Source organism: Ictidomys tridecemlineatus, chromosome 4 (assembly GCF_052094955.1).
Source record: "Ictidomys tridecemlineatus isolate mIctTri1 chromosome 4, mIctTri1.hap1, whole genome shotgun sequence".
NCBI lineage: Eukaryota > Metazoa > Chordata > Mammalia > Rodentia > Sciuridae > Ictidomys > Ictidomys tridecemlineatus.
In genome coordinates this window covers 102,388,554-102,408,101 of record NC_135480.1, presented here as the reverse complement: position 1 = coordinate 102,408,101, position 19,548 = coordinate 102,388,554, and the positions used below count along the sequence as shown (strand labels likewise).

The window sequence follows — 19,548 nt, the reverse complement described above, 5'->3', positions numbered from 1 at the left end:
GGTCTCAATCCCTCTCCTACAAGAACCTGGGTTTCGCCATTTAATGAAACTGGGGAGTCTGGAATAATCCCACTCAAGATGACCTCTTTAGTACCTTTGGAGACTGTTCAGGGATAGGGTCTAGGGCCCTTGTGGTCCCTTTAAATCACCTCCTTTTGTTCCCATCTACAGAAACACAGGCAGCCAGATTCATAGAGAAAGTACATTTCTATAATAAAACCCAACAGTTACCAGATATCAGCCCCCACAGTCTAAGGCATCCATGGAGGGAGGGTATAGCTGTTCTCCACATTCTTGTAGCGTATTACACTGGAGTCATACTAGGGCAAGTTCCAGATGGCTTCAATTCATCCCCACAACTAGCCCGACAGCATCCCCTTCTCAGGCAGAACTTCATCCTTGGGACACATCTCTGCAAAGCTCCCACGTGGCATCCTCTGGAGTCTAGGCTCCTTCAGGGCCCTCCCTGAGGTCTCTGACCACACCCTTTCCTGGGAGGTATGCCATGGGAAGGGAGGGAGTCCCTGGCCATTCCTGTGATCGATGGTGTCCTAGACCTCTAGTTCCCACTTCTGGATTAGAGAAACCATCTCTGCTCCCACCACTTCAGGCTGCAGAGAGAAGTCAGGAGAACCACTTGGCAGAACTACGGCAAGCAGGGGTGTCCTATAGCAGATCTGAGTTCAGAGTCCAGTCCTATAGAGATAGAAGAGGGAGAAGGTCATTCTAAGGCTAGAAGAGTTCCTTTACCCTCCCCCCAACCTGCCCTGGAATGCCCAGTTATGGAACTTTTTTCATGGATTCTTCTGTCCTCACCTCCCATGACCTGAAGTCCCCACCTGTACACCCCACACTGTCACCTAGTAGTCCTCCCAATCTATGTTTCTCTCTGGCTCCTCTCTGCCCTTCTCTGGCGGTTCACACCTCCATATGTCTCTTTTCCTTACCTTTCTAATCCCTGGGGGAATCCAGGCTTCCAAGCTCTGTTGAGACCTGGCTGCCAGCTTTAGGCAGAGGGGTGGCTTGGCCTCGGCCAGCTGCTGAAGCTTTTGCAAGCCATCATTTCCATCCACAGGATACCCGTTCACCTCCAGAACCATATCTCCCATTTGCAGCCCTGCCCGGGCAGCTGAACCTCCTGGGGTCACCTGGTGGTATAAAGGGCAGATGGAACACAGAACATCATGGATATGTTTGCTATGTGTTCTAGGACTCTGGGAGGGAGACAGAGGAAGGCTGTTCAGGAGGTAAATAATAGAAAGGATCCAAGATCCACGGGGGCATCAGTCACCTGGGAGACAAAAAGACAAGGCCGACTGGCCACACAGCTGAGTCGGAAACCATAGCCGCCACCAGGCCCAGGGTACAGGAAGCGCTTGCAGGAGCCGAGAGGACCAGGAGGTATGGTTGTGTTTTCATCTGGTAGGTCCTCGGTCTCAACCAGAAAAGCTGAGCCAGTGTCTTGGGGGGAGGCAGCAGCTTCTGTGCACTCCAAGAAGAGGAGTGGGGACAGGCGAACCTAGACCAGCCGACAGAGCAAACCTGTCTCACCCGAGCCCTGTTGTAGTCCTGCCCCCTCCCTTGCCCTGTCCCTCAGCGCGCACCATGCTGAAGAAGCGGTCAGCCTCACGGTCGACGACAATGAGGGAAACACAAGAACCCTGCGCCCGGATCCTGGACACTGTCTCCTCATGGCCCAGCCCCTCCACGCTCTCCCCAGCCACAGCCACCAACCGGTCCCCAGCCTGCATCCCGGCCTTCTCAGCTGGTAGTCCTGGGTCCACCTCCCACAGGAACTGTCCTGGGACACAGACATCCTCACTGTTCCTCTTCCCCTCACCTCCAGAGTGCACACCCAGGGAATAACCCTCAGCCCCTCCCAGGTGCACTGAGAAGTGAGCAAGTGCACACTCCAAGGCACACCTTCCCCATCCACCTGCAAGCTCCTACTCACCAAGGCGACCATTGAGGCCCTTCTCTTCCCGCAGAAGGAACCCGAAGCCCTGGGGCCCTTTCTCTAGGTGCAGACATCGAGGCTTGGCAGGCAGTGCCCAGCCTTCTGCCAGGGGTGCAGCTAGGGGCATTCCTAGCTGGCGACACTGTTCCTCCACTTCTGGCCCTGCCACCAGCAGGGTCACCTGCTCTCCACTCTGCAAAAGCTGTGGGGACCAAGCAGGGTGTCGGCATTACCCATTGGGTAGGGAGGGATGAGGTGGGCACCTCCTCACAGTACCCCCTCCCAAGGCACAGGAATGAGGCACTAAAAGGAGGGCCTGAAAGGAGGGATGGTAACAAACGCAGACCATCAGATTGGGAGGTTGGGTACATGGGGAGGAGCCTGCTTCCTGTGATGGACCCAGCCAATGACTGGGGAGAGAGGGAAGTGGGCAGCCATACCTTCCTATTGAGTTGGTTGTGAGTAAACTTCTCCACACTGAGCCCATTCACCTCAAGCAGCCGAGCCCCTTGGGGCACCCCTGCCCGCTCCGCCGCTCCTCCCGCACTTAGCATCAACCAGAAAGGACCCTGAGCTCCTGGAAGAAAAAACAAAAACAAAAACCACCACAAGCTCCAGACTGCTACTTACCCAGAACAAGGACTGATTACCCTGCCTCCCTGCTCTCCCAGACTCTAAGCTCACCATGGGTGACACTGAAGCCAAAGCCACCTTCATCTTTTACTATGTGGCACAGCCGGGGCCGGACCCCTGAGTCTAGAACAGGACAGAGGTGGCCACTGTTCCCTTGCTGAACTCGGGCCACTTCATAAACATGCCTCGCCAAGACTGTCAGCAGAACCCGGGGACCACTGGCCCGGATGTGGCGCACCACCTAAATAGAGAGCACATCAGGATAAGGGCAATGGCTCCTCTTGCCAACTCCTAGGGCCTCCTGGGGACCTGTGTTATTCACCAGGGGAACCAGCTCTCTAGATGCATCCACCCTTCCTACCTGGGCACCCCTAAATCCTAGGGTGTAGGTAGATTTATGGCTTTGTTGCTATAGTGCCCAGGGAGGAAGCTCACTGGCTTTTCCCCCTGAGATGCTGTGGAATGCTCTCCCGTACCACTGGGAGTCCCAGCCCAGCCTCACCACCACATAGTCCTCATGTTCCACGACATCACTGTTCACCGCCAAGATCAGGTCTCCTTCCCGGAGACCCTGGCGCTGGGCAGAGGAGCCCGGCTCTACCCAGCACACCACATGCCCAGGCCTGCCCAACTGCTGCTGCAGGTGGAAACCAAAACTCCTGCCCTCCTCTTTGCTCAGCAAACAGAAGCGAGGCCTCTTCAGGTTCCATGGATCTGGAGGGGAAGATGGACAGCAGAAAAGAGACAGGGAAGGGGAGCACAGCCCAAGTGCCTGATTGACCTGACAGCCCCACCTCCTGCCAGGGCACTGGGCAGATGTCTACCCAGAGAGAGGTGCAGCACTGTGGCTGAACACCAAGTGGGCAGAGTGGCTGAGACAGAGCAAGCACTGACCCCCTCCTACCTCCACATAGTTACTGATATTAGAAGGAGGCAGAGTGGTTACCAAGGAGATGGGAGGCTGCATGGAGCTGCGGTATCTCCAGAGAAAGGCAATGGTTGCCAAGGGGCGAGGGAGTTACCAGAGCAGTCATGGTCTTCGGCCAGGGAGAGAACAGGATTGTCAATGCCCAGCTTCGGGTTAAATTTGAACTTTCTGCAAGGAGGCAGGGGAAGTGGTAGGAGAAGCTGGCAGCTGGACTTGAGTCCCAGGCTCAGGAGCTAATGGCATCTGAAGAGCTGCCCCACCTTCAGGTCATCCCTCCCCTTATCCAACCCTCAAGCCACTTACAGAGTTAAGGAGGCTGTGTCCTGAAGATCTACTGGACAAAGAAGTGGGTAAGAGGAGAGGCACATTCCTGCCCCCAGATGCCTCTGAAGCCAGATTTAAAGATAGGCAGTTAGTGTAGCAGGCAGTTAGTGTAGCTAGGTAGCTAGGGAATGAAATAGCTAGGAGTCTGATAAAGAAAATGGAGCCCATAAAGAAAATGGAGTGCAATCTGAACCTGTGGGGTCAGAACTACACCAGGGAGATTGAAATGTTAATGTCCCCAAGGCCCCAGGCCATCCTAAAGAATTGTTAGTGAAGCTGCTCCCAGCAAATAGGGAGGTGCTAATCAAATCACCCTAGGACCTTCCTGCCCAGATCACTCCTCCCCCACCCCATTGGCCCACTGGTTTTTCACCTTTTCACCTTCCCACCAGCATCCCCTCCCCCACAATCACAAGAAGGAAAGTGGGAAATAAGCCAGATAAAGGACAGGAATGTAGGGGGATAAAAGAAGACCTTAGATATAAAAGGGATAGGACCTCCCCATCCCATGGATTCCGCCTTTCTATCCCCTCTTCCTGGAGTGGGGTGGGGAGGGATGATACTTAAGCTTTCATGGAAGCAAGGACTCAGCAGGGTAACCAGCTGTATCACCTCTTCCACATTCATAAACTGAAATGACTTAGGGAAACACCCAAACTCAGAGCTAGTGCTCTGCTCTGCTCCCAAAGTTTCACCTTCTTACTAAAGTCACACTTAAAGGGATCCCTCTCCTTTTCCCTCCCCCGAAGTCTGTGACACATAAATCTGAGCATATCAGTACAGGGTGTGGACCAGGAAGACAAACATATCAACTCACCTCTTTCTTCTTCTTAACTTCTGTTTGCCTCAGGGCTGCAAGCCCCAATATCAAGTGTGCCCTAGTCCCATAACCTCCAAATCAGGCCTCTCACTGCCCCCAAAGTCCCATCCCGCTATGTCTCCCAGCCTCCTACCTGCAGCTGCCTCCATAGTTAGATCCGCAACCAGTGTTCAAGAGTAGGGACAAGGTCCATCTAACCAGCTGATCCTCCCACCTGCCCCCTCCCAAGTCCCGCCTCCTTGAAGACGCTGTTATGGAAGCAATGGGGTAATGGTTAACGGAGATGAGACTCTTATCCTCTGGGAAGTGTTTGTTTCTCTTGCACCCATTCCTGGGCTTTAACTTTCTTTCTTTCTTTTTTCTTTTGGTCCTGGGCATTGAACCCAATGGTGCTACATCCCCAGTCTTTTTAATTTTTTCGAGACAGGGTCTCACCTAAGTTGCTGAGGCTGGCCTAGAATGTGGGATCCCTCTGACTCAGCCTCTATGACTCAGCCTCTGGAGTCTCTGGGCTTCAACTTTCTCCAGAGATCCTACAGCTGACCCAGTTGCTCCTCTGGACAGAGAAAAGTAGACGGCTGGTCACTGTGACCCCATGCCTGGGAGAAGGGTATGAAAAGGGTGATAGCAGTTTTATGGCCCAGCCTGGCCAATATCCATCCCGATATCTTCTACAGAGGTCCCTCCAGCCACTGCTGGAACCAGAGTTGTGTCTCCAGCACCAGGTAGGCCATGTTCAGCTCCTACAGCTGCAGCCCCTCATTCCCAAGGCCCCTGCACAGCAGGGACACAGTATGAATGAAGTATTTCCTGCTGGCCCCTCCACCAACAAGGAGACACCTGCTGCCATCAGTGGGTTGTTAAAAGTGGCCTGTACAAAGTGGTCAGTAGTTTACCCAGAATGGCCAGGAAAAGTGCCCTTTCTTGGGAGCATCAGGTAAGGAAGAGAAGGCCACAGTAGGTAGAAGAGGCTTTTTAATAGCAGCAAGTTGGGTACACCTGGCCCTTGGGCCACCAAGCCATGGGAACCAGTGTGATACAGGAGCATGTGTGTGAGGGAAAGCACCAACGTGAGGGCGTCCTCAGTGTCACAGTAAGCACAGGCAGGAGGAGAGGCCCTCCAGCACATCTCCTGAATGGCACACCCCCAGCAGGGCAGGTTTCAGAAGTGAACCTTTTGGTGGTACCATCAGAGGCTCTCTGAGCAGAGGGAGAATCAATATTGGTGGTGATGCCACATGGCAATCTAGTCACCCAAATGCCACATCCTCAGTTCTTCAGGCCAAAGGGAGAGGAGACACACTCGATTTTTAAGACCGTGGTATCAATGGACCGTATTTGACCCTGGAAATCTAGACTTAGTTGGACATGTCCTGGGGTGGCAACCCACGTAGCTGTGACCATTGCTTTGCCACCAGCCTTGAAGGGATCATTCTAGAAGGAGTAGTACAAGCCGGGAGGTCACAGAGGAAGGGTTTTGGAGCCAGTGATCCCACAGCCGGGTCTCAGCTGCCACTGTCTCAGCTTCCAGGGCCTTCTAGCTGCTCCAGGAGGGCCCTGAACTCGCCCTCCACTCGCAGCAGCTGAGCCTTGCGCCAAGGATTAAGGGTGGCGCCTCGGCTGTCCTCGAGGTCCCGCAGCAGAAGCTCAAGGTGGCGCCGAACCCGGGCCCGATCCCAGCTGTTGAGGTTCCGCTGGACTTCACTGAGAATCACTGACCAGTACTCCGACACTGCTGTCCCCTCTGTCAGCGATGCCACAACCCGGGCTTTGCCTTCAGCAGTGCCTCCCAGGTCCCGAAGAATCTGACGGCCCTCTGAGCTGAGTTCATTGAAGTAGAGACTAGCAGGAAAGAGAAGGGTAGATGTTCATCAGGGGTGTGGAAAGGAGGGCCCGGGGTGGATGGACAGTCAGGAGCCCCACAGCTCCTCCCCTACTGCCAGACATGATGGGGTAGGGGTCTGCAGCAAACCAGAGGAGGAGGGTGGTGGCCAATGGGAGGCAGGATTGACGTAAGAATTCAGCAGGACCAGGGACAGCAGACCCCTAAGAGAAATGGTGGTAGGGAACAGGGGCAAGGTGAAAGTCAGTCACAAAGTGGGTGAACCAGCTCAGAACTGGGTTAACAAGGATCAGTCAGAATCCAGAAAGAAAGGGCAGACACCAGGCCCAGAGCACTCCCTGAGGTAGGAAGAGCATAGTGGAGAGAGGAGACCAAGCGGCCAGGGACCCATGGGACCACGGGCAGGACTTACTGCAGTAGCTCCAGTGAAGGGTGCTCCCAGGCAGCCTTGGCCAGGGCCAGGGCTGCTGTGTCACCAGCACCATTGTAGGCCACATTCAGCTCCTGCAGCTGCTGATTGCGATCCAGCTGGGCAGCCAGCAGCTCCAGCCCCTCATCCCCAAGGCCCGTGTGCAGCAGGGACAGGTGTGTCAGTGAGGTGTTTCCTACTAGGCCCTCCATCAGCAGGCTAACACCCGCTGCAGTCAGTGGGTTGTTGGACAACCTAGGGCCACAAGCAACCTAAGGTTATAAGGACCCATTGCAAATGCCCTGTGCTGGGCTTTAAGACTTGGGCCTTAAAGGGGCACAGCCTGGGATGGAGACAAAACTGAATAAGAAAGTGTCGGCCCAGGAGAAGGACACAGATAAACTCAGTTATAGTCCCTGCAGAGAAGGAAGAGTGGGGAAAGCTGGCTTCTCCTTTCCTCTCTCCATCCTTTCCATCTCCTATTCTCCATCATCCCTTCTTCCCACTCCCTCCCTCTCCTTCACAGTACTATTTCCCGTCTTCCCCCTTTCCCATCCTCTTCCCAGTCCCTGTTCTTCTTTCCCCTCTAGTCACCCCATCCTTCTGTCCTTCCTTTCTCCTCCCTCCTTCACCTCCCCTTACTCCATCCAGAAATTGGAAAACCAGACATCCGGGGTCCTAGAAAATCAACCAACACCTTGAGAGCAGCTAGTGAGACAGCCCGGAATTACAGTCAGCCTTGTGGGGGAAAATACTGGGAGGGAATCAGTGACTCTGTTACCAGGCAACCAGTCTAGGTATTAGAGCAGCCTCCCTGTCCCCTGAGCTGACATTAGCCACCAAAGAGGCTTTCTTAGCACCTAGAACTCATGGCATCCTTCCCTTTGTCCTGTGGTTTATAATGGACCTGACTGGGGGTGGAGGGACAGATCAGGGCCTCAACTCTCACCCCCTTTACTACAGCATGGGTGGGCCTGCGCCAGGTAAGTTGTAAGGCAGGGAGCTCGCCCTTGACCTGAGCTGGCCACCCACAATAGCCAGAGCCTCCCTCCAGCCCCTCTCCCAGGGCACTCACCTTAGTGTGGTAATTTGGCACTGGTCATGCAGTAGCAGATCTCGGAGGTCCCTGCAGGCCTCGGGGCCCAGGCTGTTGAGCTGCAAGCTGGAGCAGAAGGTGGCCAGAGGGGAGGTGAGAGGCCAAGGAGGGAGATCAGATGGAACGTTTCCATCTACTGTGCCCCTTCCTCACCAGCCTGCCTCGTGCCATCCATACCTGCCCTTACTTCTTTTGTTGTTCCTATCCCTCCAACCACATCAGACTTCACCATCCCACCCTGCTACGGTCTGGGTAGTTTTTCCCCCAAGGGTTCATGAGTTGGAGGCTTGATCCTCAATATGAGGTGCTCAGGGGAGCAGAACCTTTGAGAGATGAGGCTTGGTATGAGGTTATTAGGTCATTGGGGTCCTCCTGGAGGGGATGAATGTTGGACTCAGAAAGAGAGTCAGTTCTCATGAGAGTGGGTTGTTGTAAAACAAGGCCACTCTATGCTCTCAGCCTCCTTTGCATACAGCTGTTTCCTTTTCAGCTCTTTTGCCATGTTGCAAGGGCCAAAGAGGCTCTCATCAGAAGCTAAACCAAACCAGGTACCCAATCTTGGACTATCAACCTCCAAAACTATGAGATGAGTAAATCTCTTTTCTTTATAAAGTACCCAGCCTCAAGTATTTTGTTATAGCAACAGAAAGCAGACTTTCAGACTTTCTGGTCCTTCCTCAGTACCTGAGTACCTGTTTCCCTGGCAACTTCTCTTCCCCTCTTAAACTCCAATCCTCTCTTCATGCCTATGCATGAGGATGGGTCCTTACCCCAGCTTCCGAGCACGTAGAAAGACGGGCATGAGAGTGCGCAGCCCAGCAGGATCCAGCTGGCAGGAAGCTAAATTCACCTCATCCAGGGCATGTTTTCCACTGCCCAGTACAGCTGCCACCACTGTGCACTTAAGAGGTGTCATACGTACACCTGCCAAGTTGAGCTGGCGCAGGGAGCTGAGCACTTCAGCAGAGAAGCGCTGGTTCTGGAACTCATAGTGGAAGAAGAGGTGGTCAAGAAGCTCCGACGGGGGCAGCACCTGCCGGCCCAGTTTACCCAGCTTCTTCTTGATGGCCTGGGCATTTTCCAAGGCATCCAGGTTCTTGATGGGGCAGCCAAGCTGAGCCAACACAGCACGGTTGTGGGCAGAGAGAAGGCCCCCCATGAATATGGGGAAGAGCTCAAAGACTTCATCCTCGGGGGGCTCATCGGGGTGGCGCCGGGGGCCCTCCACACCCAGGATACTGGCACCCATCTGGTCTAGAACGTCATCATTGTAGTAGTCCTCCTCCCGGAACATCTCCAGCACCATGGCCTGGGCCACTGCCTCCCGGCTTTTATCTACCATGCGCCCAAACACTCGTGGAACCACCTGGCAAAGAAGCAGGGGATGTTGCCGTGGCCTCCCATGTGTCTGTTCAGTCTTCAAGGTTCAGCTTAAGGCGCACCCAGACTGCTCCAGCCTCATGATCTCCCTGGAAGGAGCAGCACAATTTGCCTAATCACACTACCCCCTTGCTACAGTACTCTCCAGGCTCCCTACTGCCTTCGTGGCAAACTCCAAGCATTTAGCGTGGAACATGAAACATTTCATAATCTGGCCTGTCTGACTTTTCCAGGGTCATCTCTCAAACATTTGTCTCACACACTCTAGACATTAGGAACTTTTTAAATTTTTTCCAAGCACCCATCCATTTTCTAATTGTGAAAAGGAATGAGCATATACAGTTGTCCCTCAGTCTCCACAGGGGATGGGTTCGTGAACCCCTGTGGATACCTAAAACCCATGGACATTCAAGTTCCACATATAAAATGACACAGCATTTGCATATAGCCTACTTACATCCTCCTGCATACTTTAAATCATCTCTAGATTACTTATTATACTTAGTACAATGTAAAGACTATGTAAATAGTTGTTATAGTATAACCACGCTATGCAAATAATATGAAAAAAATACTTTTTTATTTTTTATTTTGAGATAGTAAACTATACTTTTATTTTTTACTTTTAGATAGGGTCTCGCTAGTTGGCTGGGTTGGCCTTGAACTTATGATCCTCTTGTCTTAGCCTCTTGAGTTGCTGTGATTACAAGCAGGAAACTTTGTGCCTGGCTAATGAAATTTTTTCTTTTCTTTTTTTGTACCAGGGATTGAACCCCGATGTGCTTAACCACTGAGCTACATCACCTAGCCCTTTTTTATTTTGAGACAAGGTCTTGCTAACTTGCTTAGGACCTTACTAAATTTGCCCAGGCTGGCCTTGAGCTTATGATCCTCCTGCCTCAGCCTCCCATCGCTGGGATTACACATGCCTAGCTCCAAATAATTCCAACCTGTAGTTAGCTGAGTCCATGGCTGTGGAACCAGTGCATGCAGAAGGCCAGCTATATTATGCCATTAGTTTGAGATTGGGATAGGTGTTAAAAATACATTACCTTCATTTTCTAAGCATTTTTTTAGATGTAGATAGACACAATACCTTTATTTCTAATTTATTTTTATGTGGTGCTGAGGATTGAACCCAGTGCCTCACACTCATTAGGCAAGTGCTCTGCCACTGAGCCGCAAAGCTAGCCCCTATATTACCTTCTTCAACATCCTCATTATTACAGCAATTAAAATATAAAAATATAAAAAATTAAATATTAAAATATAAAAATGGCTGGGATGCCCCATGCACTGGCACATGCTTATAATCCCAGGAGCTCAGGAGGCTGAGACAGGAGGATCATGAGTTCAAAAACAGCCTCAGCAGTGGCAAGGCACTAAGCAACTCAGTGAGACCCTGTCTCTAATTAACAATGCATAATGGGGCTCAGGATGTGGCTCAGTGGTCAAGTGCCCCTGAGTTCAATCCCTGGTACCAAAGAAAAAAAAAAATGGCTGTGATGTGGCTCAGGGGGTAAGCATCCCTGGGTTCAAGCCTCAGTATTAAAAAAAAACAAACAAACAAACAAACAAACAAAAAAAAAACCCCAGAAAAAACAAAAATGTAACACTTACTGATGATCTAACCAGGGCTCTGCCTTCTCAAGACTAGTTGTTAACAGGTTCCTAGAAAACCAGGATTCCCCAGCAAGGGACCACGGCCTGACAGAAATACTCCTAATACCATCAGAATGGTTAGGCAAAAAGAGCAGAGGATTCAGAATCACAAAACCCCGAACTCATATCCTAATTATTCTACTTGCTGAGTGTCCTGGGACAAGTTCCTTCTCCTGTCTGAGCCTCAGTTTCCTCACTTAAAAAAGAGGTCATAATAGTAGTTCATTTCCAAGGTTGAAAATAAACATTTCCAAGGTTGAAAATGAAAAAAAAAAAAAAGCAAGAACCCTGAGGAAGTGCGGGGCAGACCTCAGCAGAGTGGCTCCTCCATCCTTCAGGAACTTCCTGCCTCCGCCCAGTTCCCCCGCCAGCCCTCAGGCCTGACACTTGATTTCTGGAGCGGACCTGCACCCAGCATGGACTGTCCTAAACCAATTACAGATGCCATTCATCCTCCCAGTATAAATGAATAAAATGGCATCTGCTTTATAAACCTGTCTCAGTGATTTAGTTTGGATGAGTCATCGCTCCCTGAGCCTAATCACCTTTGGGGAAAGAGATACAATCCAGTTTCTGGGTCTACAAAGCGAAGGACAGACCATGAACTGTAGTGACCCCTGCCTCACAGCAACAAAGACTAGGAGAAGTGCAGAATGGAAACTTGTTAGGAATCCTGTAGGATTGTTATTAGGTCCCTATGCCCTCAAATTCCACCCTCCAGCCCCCAAGCCTTCCCCAGTCTGTGTCTTCTCTTTCCCTGTTCCTTAGGCCCCAAATGCCCAGAGCTGAACCAGAGCCCAGCAGAGGATTCACACCTGTGTAAGAGGCAGCACTTTCCTCCTGGGAGAGGGGAAGGGGTGAAGGGGGAGCCATGAGGCACACAGGATCCTGGGGAGGGAAGGAGCAAGGGTGGGAGCTCAGGGCTGTTACCTTGAGCAAGTTGAAGAGCAGAGGCAGAATCCGCAGGGGCAGCAGCTTGGCTACAATGCCCAGTACCAGGCTGACGTCCTCTCCCACACGGCCCACGACCTCAGTCACTTCCTTGCCCACCCGCTGCAGGGTGGTCTTATGCAAACCCAGCACAATGTAGAGGGCGGCCAGGTATTCCTGCATGGCAGGCACCGTGAACACAAATGTGCCCAGGTGGCCTGGCTCCACGCACGGGGCCAGAAAAAACCTTAGGGCATCCCGACGGAAGACGTGCAGCAGCTGAAACTCCTCCTCCGTCTTGATGCCAGCCTCCAGGCAGCCTCGGACATCCTCTTCAGAGAAGTAGGTCTTGCGGGAGGACACCCCTTGATAGGCCAACTTGCCCATGGTTCGGGCTGCATAGGCCATCAGGGACAAATTGGAGGGGTCAGTGCTCTCCAGCGTTTCTCCACTGAAATTGAGGCGCAGGAAACTGGTATAGATGCTTGTGAGGGTCTGGCCGGCAGGTGTGGGGGCATGCAGGAAGTGCAAGGTGGCACAGACAAGCCAGCAATAGGAGGGCAGGAAACAGGCAGCGGCAATCTGGTGGTGCCCTTCCAGATTTCGGGAGAGCATCTGTATCAGGTTGTCCCGCTGAGCTGGTGTGGCTGAGACACCCGCACCCCCAGCGCCATCCCCACAGTCCGGCTGGTTGAGACGGAGCTGGAAATATAGCTTTTGCAGGTTGGTATCAGAGAAGCCGCAGATCTCGCCATATCGGCCCACATACTTGCTGGGGATGCGGCCAATGGCAGAGGGACGGGTTGTCACCAGAATGCTGGCCTGGGAAGGGCATGATTGAGAGTTAAGAAAGACCTGAGGAGTCTGGAGCAGTGGTCCATACCTATAATCACAGAGCCTCAGGAGGCTGAGGCAGGAGGATCTCAGTTCAAGGTCAGCCTCAGCAATTTAGGAAGACGCTGCCTCAAAATTTAAATAGAACTGTGGATGTAGCTCAGAGATAAAGAGTCCCTGTATTCAATCCTCAGTAACAAAAAGGAAGGAAAGACAGACAGACTTTAGGGCCTGGATGGCCTCAAGACCCTCAGGACTGAGTGTCCAAGGATGAAGGGGACAATGACTACAAATAACTATAACAATTACTGAGCATCAATATGGTCCCAGGTATTATATGCAGCATCTCATTAGATCAGCACAATTCAAGGATAGAAGGAAACAAAAGCTAAGGGAAGTCAGTGACTTGCTTGGGATCATAGAACCAGGAAATGAAAGGGCTAGGATTTGAACTAACCTAGTGCCTATCCTACCCAAGAAACATGTGGGCCCAGGACACAAAACTCCTTAGGGGGCAGGCCAAGAGACAGCAGTGGAAAGATGTGGTAAGGGACCGCCTACCTCAGGCAGCATGTATTTGCGCAGCAGGTTGACCATGATGGCAGCTGGTGCCCCTGGTTCCTCAGGATCACTACAAAGCCCCGTACCAGCCAAGCGGAAGTCAAGGTTGAGTCGCTCCAAGCCATGGAGCACAAACAGCAGGCGGGACCCAGCAGTAGTCATCAGGGGCAGAACCTCCTTCAGGGGAGTATAGCGCTGGGCCACAAGTTGGCACAAAGAGGTGGGGGTAGGGCCCAGGGATGACAGGTCTTCACAGGAGAAGGGGATGAGTAGCTCAAAAGCTGGCAGTCGCCCATAACACCAGTCCAGGACCATTTTGCGCACCAATGTGCTCTTGCCTGTACCCACTGTCCCATAAAGCACTACTGTCTGTACCCTGCGCCCACAGGCATCCGGGTCAAAGAGCTGAGACAGGGCCAGTGCAGGGAGCCCAGCTGGGGGTGGCTGATGCTCCTGGGCCAGCCCTGCAGATGGGCGAAGCAGCTCATCAGGGGTGCTCTCACGAATCACAGGGTCAACATGGACTGTGTCTAGTGCAAAGGTTGGACCAAACTGGCGTTCCTCCCTGGGCAGCCGGATGAACCACTCTGCCAGATTCCTGCGGTGCCGCTGGATAGCTTCTGGATGGGAAGACAAGGGACATGGATCAGGGAAAGGGGCAGGAGATGCTGGAGCTTAGGGCCAGTCAGGGGTGGTAGGTCTAGCTGGGGAGTCAAGACACAGCACCCAGAGATGCTGAGGCCAGAATGCTGCTAGATTCACCAGACTCCCTCCGAAAATGCAGATTGTCTGGAAAGTTTAGAATACCTATGGCAGAAAATGGAGAACTTCCAGACAAATAATGCGAGCCTAGCTTCATGGTTATCTGTGCAGGACCCTACTCTGGCTGCTAGAACCAGGATCAGATGAGGTAGGGAGAGTGTCTCTACAAGTACTTTGTACATGTGTGAGTGTTGTAGGAAGGGATGCACACACAGAGGGACCACTACTGGATGGCAGTGGATCCTGCTTCTCCTTCTAATGCCCTCTTCCTTTGTCCCCCTCTCTCCAGCAGGATCCCAGACAATCCTTTACCAGCTGCAGAGATGCTCCGGAACACCTGTCCATGTCTTCCTGATGGGGAAGCACTGTCCGCTGAGCTTCCATGGTGGCGTATAAAGGCCCTGGGAGTGAGGAGAGGAGATGGGTTGGGGCCAGAATACAGAGCTCAGTCCCTGCACAAGCTCTGAGTCCAGGCCAGTCTGCACTGCTGGACTTCCAGCTTCCTGAGACACTGGACATCCAAGAGCTAGTCTAACTCTTCCTAGGGAGACTCCCCACACAGGTACTGGGGATGTGACCCTGGCCCTCCAGCCCCCACTGCTGACCATCACCCTGGAACTCAGGCTGGCCCCTGCCAGATCCAACCACTTCTCACAGGTATCCACTCCTCTTCCACTATGATTTCTACCTAGGTGATCTAAGCCAACTTCTGTACTCTCCCCGCCCCCAGAAGCCTAACCCCCTCTGTCAGCAGATCAAGCTAGCACCACGTCCTGACCCTTCCCAGTCTCCAGGGCAAGCTCAGATACATCTAAGGCATGAAACCCAGGCCTCACCTAAGGGGTTCAAGGGGACGCTCCCCTTTAAGGGGCCAACTCCAGTGTGTCAGGAAGGGGAGACACTCATCTACAGAGAGAAGGAAAAAACAACACCTACAGATCCTATGCACATTTTCCCACCAATACCACAGACCCCATGTCTATCCCAAATCCCACCTTATTTGCTCTTAAAGTAGCTGTACTGCCCATTTTTAGAAGTTATTATGCAATTTTATATTTCATTATATGATTGTTTGATTAACATTCATAGAGATCAGGAATTACATCTGTTTTTGTTCACAATTATATACCTAAAATTTAACCCAGGATCTGGCACATGGCCAGCTCAGCAAATATCTGCTGAATGCAAAATGAAATCAGACGAATATTCCTAGATTTATGCAGCTATAAGAGGCCCTGGAAAATCATCTAGTGAAGCTCCCTTACTTTAGGATGGGGCAAAAGGAAGTTCAGAGAAGTGAGGTGACATGCCCAAGGTCAACAGCTCCAGAACCACAAGTGAACTAGATCACTTGGTATCTGGATTCCAGCTCTCTTGGAGACACCATCAAGACCCTGAAGAGGAAGGGAGAGGTAAAAAAAAAAAAAAAAAAAAGAAAAAGAAAAAGAAAAAGAAAAGAAAGAAAAGAAAGCCCAACTTCCTGCTTACCTGGTGGCTGAGATGTTCTTCCCAGACCAGAGTACCAAGAGGCTCTGGGCAAATAGCAGCCCCACCTCATCCTGGGAGAGAAGGTCAGAGCCTGGGAGACTTACCACCTGCTCTCCAGTTCCCCTGCAAGAAGACTAGTGTAAATGCATTGCCACCACCCCACCTCAATCCTCCCGCACCCCTACTCCATGCCAGTTAAGAGGGACCACCTCCCAGGAGAGTTCCGCCTTTCCAAATGTCAGCACCATAGAAGCCCTGGCCAGCTTCAGCTCTCCTCCCTGAAAATACCACCACAGTGATCCCATTTTATCTCCTACCACCTCTTGCCTCTTCCCTGAGGCTTCACAAACACCTTTGTCCTAAGTTCCAGACCCCAATAATCTGCTTTTAGGTATCTCCCCCCACCCCTTGACTACCAGCAAGCTTACATAGGAGTCCCATGTTCATTTTCAGTAGCTTTTCTGGGCCTACATTTCCCAGTAATCATTATCCACTCCCTTCTGCCTTTGTTCCCTAGCCATCAGGTCCTTTTAGTTGAGTTTTAATGGTTTTATCATTTTATCTTCTCTGTGACTTTTATGTAAGCTATCTTTGAGGCTGACATAAATAATAAATGAATGAGTGAACGAACTTCCTATTTGGCATCTCCAAAAGGATATGCGGCTGCTGCTTCAAATTCACCCAGGCAAAACTGAACCATCATTCCCCTGTCCTTTGAGTGCTTTGCTATAGATCTTCCCAAATGCTGGATTTACACTGGAAACCTGACCTTCCCTCACCCCCCTCAAATCCTGCCTCCCATGCCCCTCCAGGCAGTGGGAAGAGTTCCACCAACTCCTCCCAACTGCTTTGCCTTCTAGATCTCTAATGCATCATCCCAGAGTTAACTGGGACCTCCCAAGATCTACAGGACTCCCATCTTCTCATGGCCTTTCTAACTTCAGTTTCGCCCATTCCAACCCCTTGTTCCAGGCGCTAATCACCTTCCTAAAGTCTAGGTTAACTTAAAACTGGTGTATTCAAGCTATTTCTCTAAGCTTGCCCACAGTGGGCACCTCCTTCCCCTGGCTCACTTTCCTAACTTGGTTCATACACGTTCCTCAGCTTGGAATGGTTTTTCTGTTTTTTCAGAATCCCATCCAATCTTTTTTCTTTTTTGCCTAGGGGGCGCTCTACCACCAAACTACCTTCTCCAGCACTTTATATTTTTTGAGATAAGATCTCGCTAAATTGCCCAAGCTGGCCTGGAACCTAGGATCCTCCTACCTCAGCATCTAAACTTATTAAATTGTTCGGATTGCAGCCATGTGCCACCGCACCCAGCCAGAATTCCACCCAATCTTAAGATTCTGCTCAAAGATTCTCACTCCTGAGAAGTCCTTCCTGAGCCCTAACCTGCTGGTCTCCTTCCCTAAGATCAGGGGAGGGTTCACTTAGAAGGGGCTGCATTGGGCGACCTTCCTCAGCAGGGCCAACCAGTGCAGGAGCTGGCTGGGGTGTTGACTGGGCTCAAGACAGGAATTCCAGGGACTGGAGAAGGGTTAAGGGAGAGTCCTTGAAACCTGGGGAAGCTCTGGGTTAGCATTAGATCCAGGGCCACATAGGACGTGAGGAAGCTTGAGGGGAGACAGTTCTCTAGTGATCATCCAGGTCGGCAGGACAGTATTTTTAAAAAGGGGGGGGGTACGGCAGGAAAAGAATACGGACAGTATTCCCATAAGTCCAGAGGTGCCCCACCAGTCTGGGTCCCAAAGAGGGCAACTAGTATCAGGTGGCTGCGGAGACTGAGGAGAAAAAAGGACACATGCCCCCATTCGGCGACCCAACTCCGTTTTACTTGTTTCCGACCGCGAACTCCCAGTGACACTTGCCCGTCCCGGCTCCCGATCCGCCCTTGCCGGGGCCAAGCGCAGCGGCCCAGCCAGGGTCGGAGGGGCGCTCGAGCCAACTAGGCCTTTACCCGCGCCTGGTCACCGCGGCCCGGCGGGACGGACGCCGGCGTCTCCAGCTGGCTCCCAGAGTCCCAGGCTCGCTGGATGCGACGAGACGCTGCGCTTCCTGCCCGCCTCCGCCCGCCTGCTCGGAGCCCCGCCCGCCCTGGCATCCCCGGGTAGCCGAGACCTGAGCAGGCGAGCAGAGGCGCTAGGGCTGCGGGGTCCGGACCGAGGAGGCCCTTGAGAGCCGCGCGCAGGGCGGAGACTCCTGCCCCACCCAGCCTGCCCCCGCCCCCTCTGTCCTGCCCCCTGCAGGTCCCAAGCGCCAGTCACCCTGCCCCCTGCAGGTTCCAAGCGCCAGTCACGTCCAATGACCTCATTAACCATCTCTCAGGCTGGGCTTGTTGATTCGCCCATTTTACAGACGAAGACCCTGAAGCTCAGAGGGGTGAAATGACTTGTGCAGGTTGATCCACTGTAAAGCACAGGAGACAGAACAAGCCGATGGATCCTGGGTCCTCCTACTTCCCCCCAGGGACTTCCTGAGAACCTCATCCCCAGGGATTCTTTCCCTTCTCAGCCTACTTCCAGGCAGAGACCTGAGCCCTTCCCAGCTCCTCCCTTTTATATCTGGCCCTCTTCAGGCCCCAGACCTCTGTATGTGACTTCTGGTCATTTTGATCAGGAAGGAGGAAGAATTGTGGCTGGTGGATAGTTCCCACCCCAACCTGCAAATCCTGTCTGACATCCCATCATGGTTTAGCTCTGGGGCTTCCGGGTCCTCTAAGCCCTTATCCCTTATACTTGTGCTTCCACAGGAGGAACACCCGGGACTCACCTAGTTCACAGGAAGAACCACCCATTGCCCTCAGCCAAGGCATACCTCCAGATGCAAACATAAGAGTGCAATATGCACAGAAAAGATATGTGCAACAAGGAACTCCTGAGAGGCTCCCCAGGGTAGGAATGGGAAGAAGGCTTTGTGGTCTACCCCCTGAACAACTGAAGACAGTGTTGATATTTCATGTAGATATTTGTCCATTCGTTGAACAGCGGTGTTGAATTAGTAGTAAGCACCTCATCCTCAACTACCTGGCCCAGGACTAGGCCCTGGGCTGTCAATCAGAAGAAGGCATGCAGGGGCCAGACCAGTATGTTCACAAATGATGTACTTCAGAGGCAAAGTCAAAGCATCAGGAAAGCATGAAAGAGGAAGTTACTAACTGCTTCTGGCAGAGGAGGTGACATATGGACTGGATGTTAAAAAAACAAGTCAGGAAAGAGACCAGCAGTACAGACTGTGGGGGAAATAACATACTTGTACAAGAAGTTCTTTAAGGGGAGTTGAATGGGACAGGGAGAGGGGAGGTAGAACAGCCCTATGAATGTTCTCAGGGGTGATATTTTCCTGGGAAACTCCTCTAGTATCACTCCACTTACCTACTCATGCAAGGCACACTGTCACCTGGATGTAGCTCAGAGCAAGCTGCTCCCCTCCCACAAGGGTATGACAGGCATATAGGTTTTATTAATAACATATAATTTGGCCCCTTGTAGACAGAAATACCATGAATCATGCTGTGGGCAGGTCTTTTCTTGTCTGGCCTCAGGATGGAATGCCAGGTGCTCTAAGAACCATGGCATGGAGAACTGCCTTGGTCAGCTCTGCCCTCCAGTACTTTGCCTAGGCCCTGACACAGAGAAGGTGGTTGTGTTAATGAACATGATCGATGAGTCCTGAAAGGTGGGCTTTTAGGGAAAGAGGGCTCATTTGCAAACTTACCTACATGAGCAGGGTACATTTATGACCCAATGCAGCAGGTTACTGGTACTAGTGGGAAGCATAGCAGATGGGTCACAGTGGAAAGAGCACAGGGTCCTGAGAGCTTGCTCTAGTCATTTCTCTTAATCTCAGTTTCCTTTTCTATAATAGCAGGAGATGAAACTGCTTATCTGAGATACCTCACAGAGTTGCTGTAGGAATCAA

At 52.0% G+C, this 19,548-nt stretch overlaps 2 protein-coding genes across 10 annotated transcripts; both read right to left on the bottom strand.

Moving 5' to 3' along the window:
- Positions 1–188: 188 nt before the first annotated feature.
- Positions 189–5,486, bottom strand: Nherf4 (NHERF family PDZ scaffold protein 4). Of its 4 annotated transcripts, none has more exons than XM_040285356.2 (11): positions 4,796–4,885; positions 3,822–3,849; positions 3,613–3,686; positions 3,093–3,304; positions 2,642–2,831; positions 2,398–2,534; positions 1,955–2,159; positions 1,605–1,801; positions 1,292–1,519; positions 948–1,148; positions 189–696 (listed from the first exon to the last, which is right to left on the bottom strand). In XM_040285356.2, exons 1-11 carry the CDS (start codon positions 4,809–4,811, stop codon positions 667–669), a joined length of 1,518 nt encoding a protein of 505 aa, XP_040141290.2. In that variant the 5' UTR covers positions 4,812–4,885; the 3' UTR covers positions 189–666. The 4 variants fall into 4 exon arrangements, with proteins under 4 accessions (XP_040141290.2, XP_013215436.2, XP_077903270.1 ...); XM_013359982.4 differs by having other exon boundaries at positions 3,822–3,904; positions 4,796–4,846; XM_078047144.1 differs by lacking the exon at positions 3,822–3,849 and having other exon boundaries at positions 4,796–5,486.
- Positions 5,487–5,619: 133 nt separating this feature from the next.
- On the bottom strand, positions 5,620–19,432 carry Nlrx1 (NLR family member X1). 6 transcript variants are annotated; one of them, XM_078047137.1, is made up of 11 exons: positions 19,345–19,432; positions 19,129–19,252; positions 15,628–15,750; positions 14,976–15,045; positions 14,452–14,540; positions 13,378–13,997; positions 11,983–12,804; positions 8,781–9,376; positions 7,990–8,076; positions 6,918–7,169; positions 5,620–6,504 (listed from the first exon to the last, which is right to left on the bottom strand). In XM_078047137.1, the coding sequence occupies exons 3-11, from the start codon at positions 15,695–15,697 to the stop codon at positions 6,183–6,185; spliced, it is 2,928 nt and encodes a 975-aa protein (XP_077903263.1). In that variant the 5' UTR covers positions 15,698–15,750; positions 19,129–19,252; positions 19,345–19,432; the 3' UTR covers positions 5,620–6,182. The 6 variants fall into 6 exon arrangements, with proteins under 6 accessions (XP_077903263.1, XP_013215431.1, XP_077903264.1 ...); XM_013359977.3 differs by lacking the exons at positions 19,129–19,252; positions 19,345–19,432 and adding an exon at positions 17,749–17,851; XM_078047138.1 differs by lacking the exons at positions 19,129–19,252; positions 19,345–19,432 and adding an exon at positions 17,465–17,839 and having other exon boundaries at positions 8,781–9,124.
- Between the last annotated feature and the right edge of the window lie 116 nt (positions 19,433–19,548).

Coding starts and splice junctions, on each gene's coding strand:
- Nherf4 (XM_078047144.1), bottom strand. CDS start 5,040: ATGCCCAGGACCAAAAGAAAAAAGAAAGAAAGAAAGTTAAAGCCCAGG. Junction 1,520..1,604: donor CTGACCGCTTCTTCAGCATG/GTGCGCGCTGAG, acceptor CGGCTGGTCTAG/GTTCGCCTGTCCCCACTCCT. Junction 1,149..1,291: donor CTTGTCTTTTTGTCTCCCAG/GTGACTGATGCC, acceptor TTATACCACCAG/GTGACCCCAGGAGGTTCAGC.
- Nlrx1 (XM_078047137.1), bottom strand. CDS start 15,697: ATGAGGTGGGGCTGCTATTTGCCCAGAGCCTCTTGGTACTCTGGTCTG. Junction 12,805..13,377: donor GCAAATACATGCTGCCTGAG/GTAGGCGGTCCC, acceptor TGCCCTTCCCAG/GCCAGCATTCTGGTGACAAC. Junction 8,077..8,780: donor CTACGTGCTCGGAAGCTGGG/GTAAGGACCCAT, acceptor CTTCTGCTCCAG/CTTGCAGCTCAACAGCCTGG.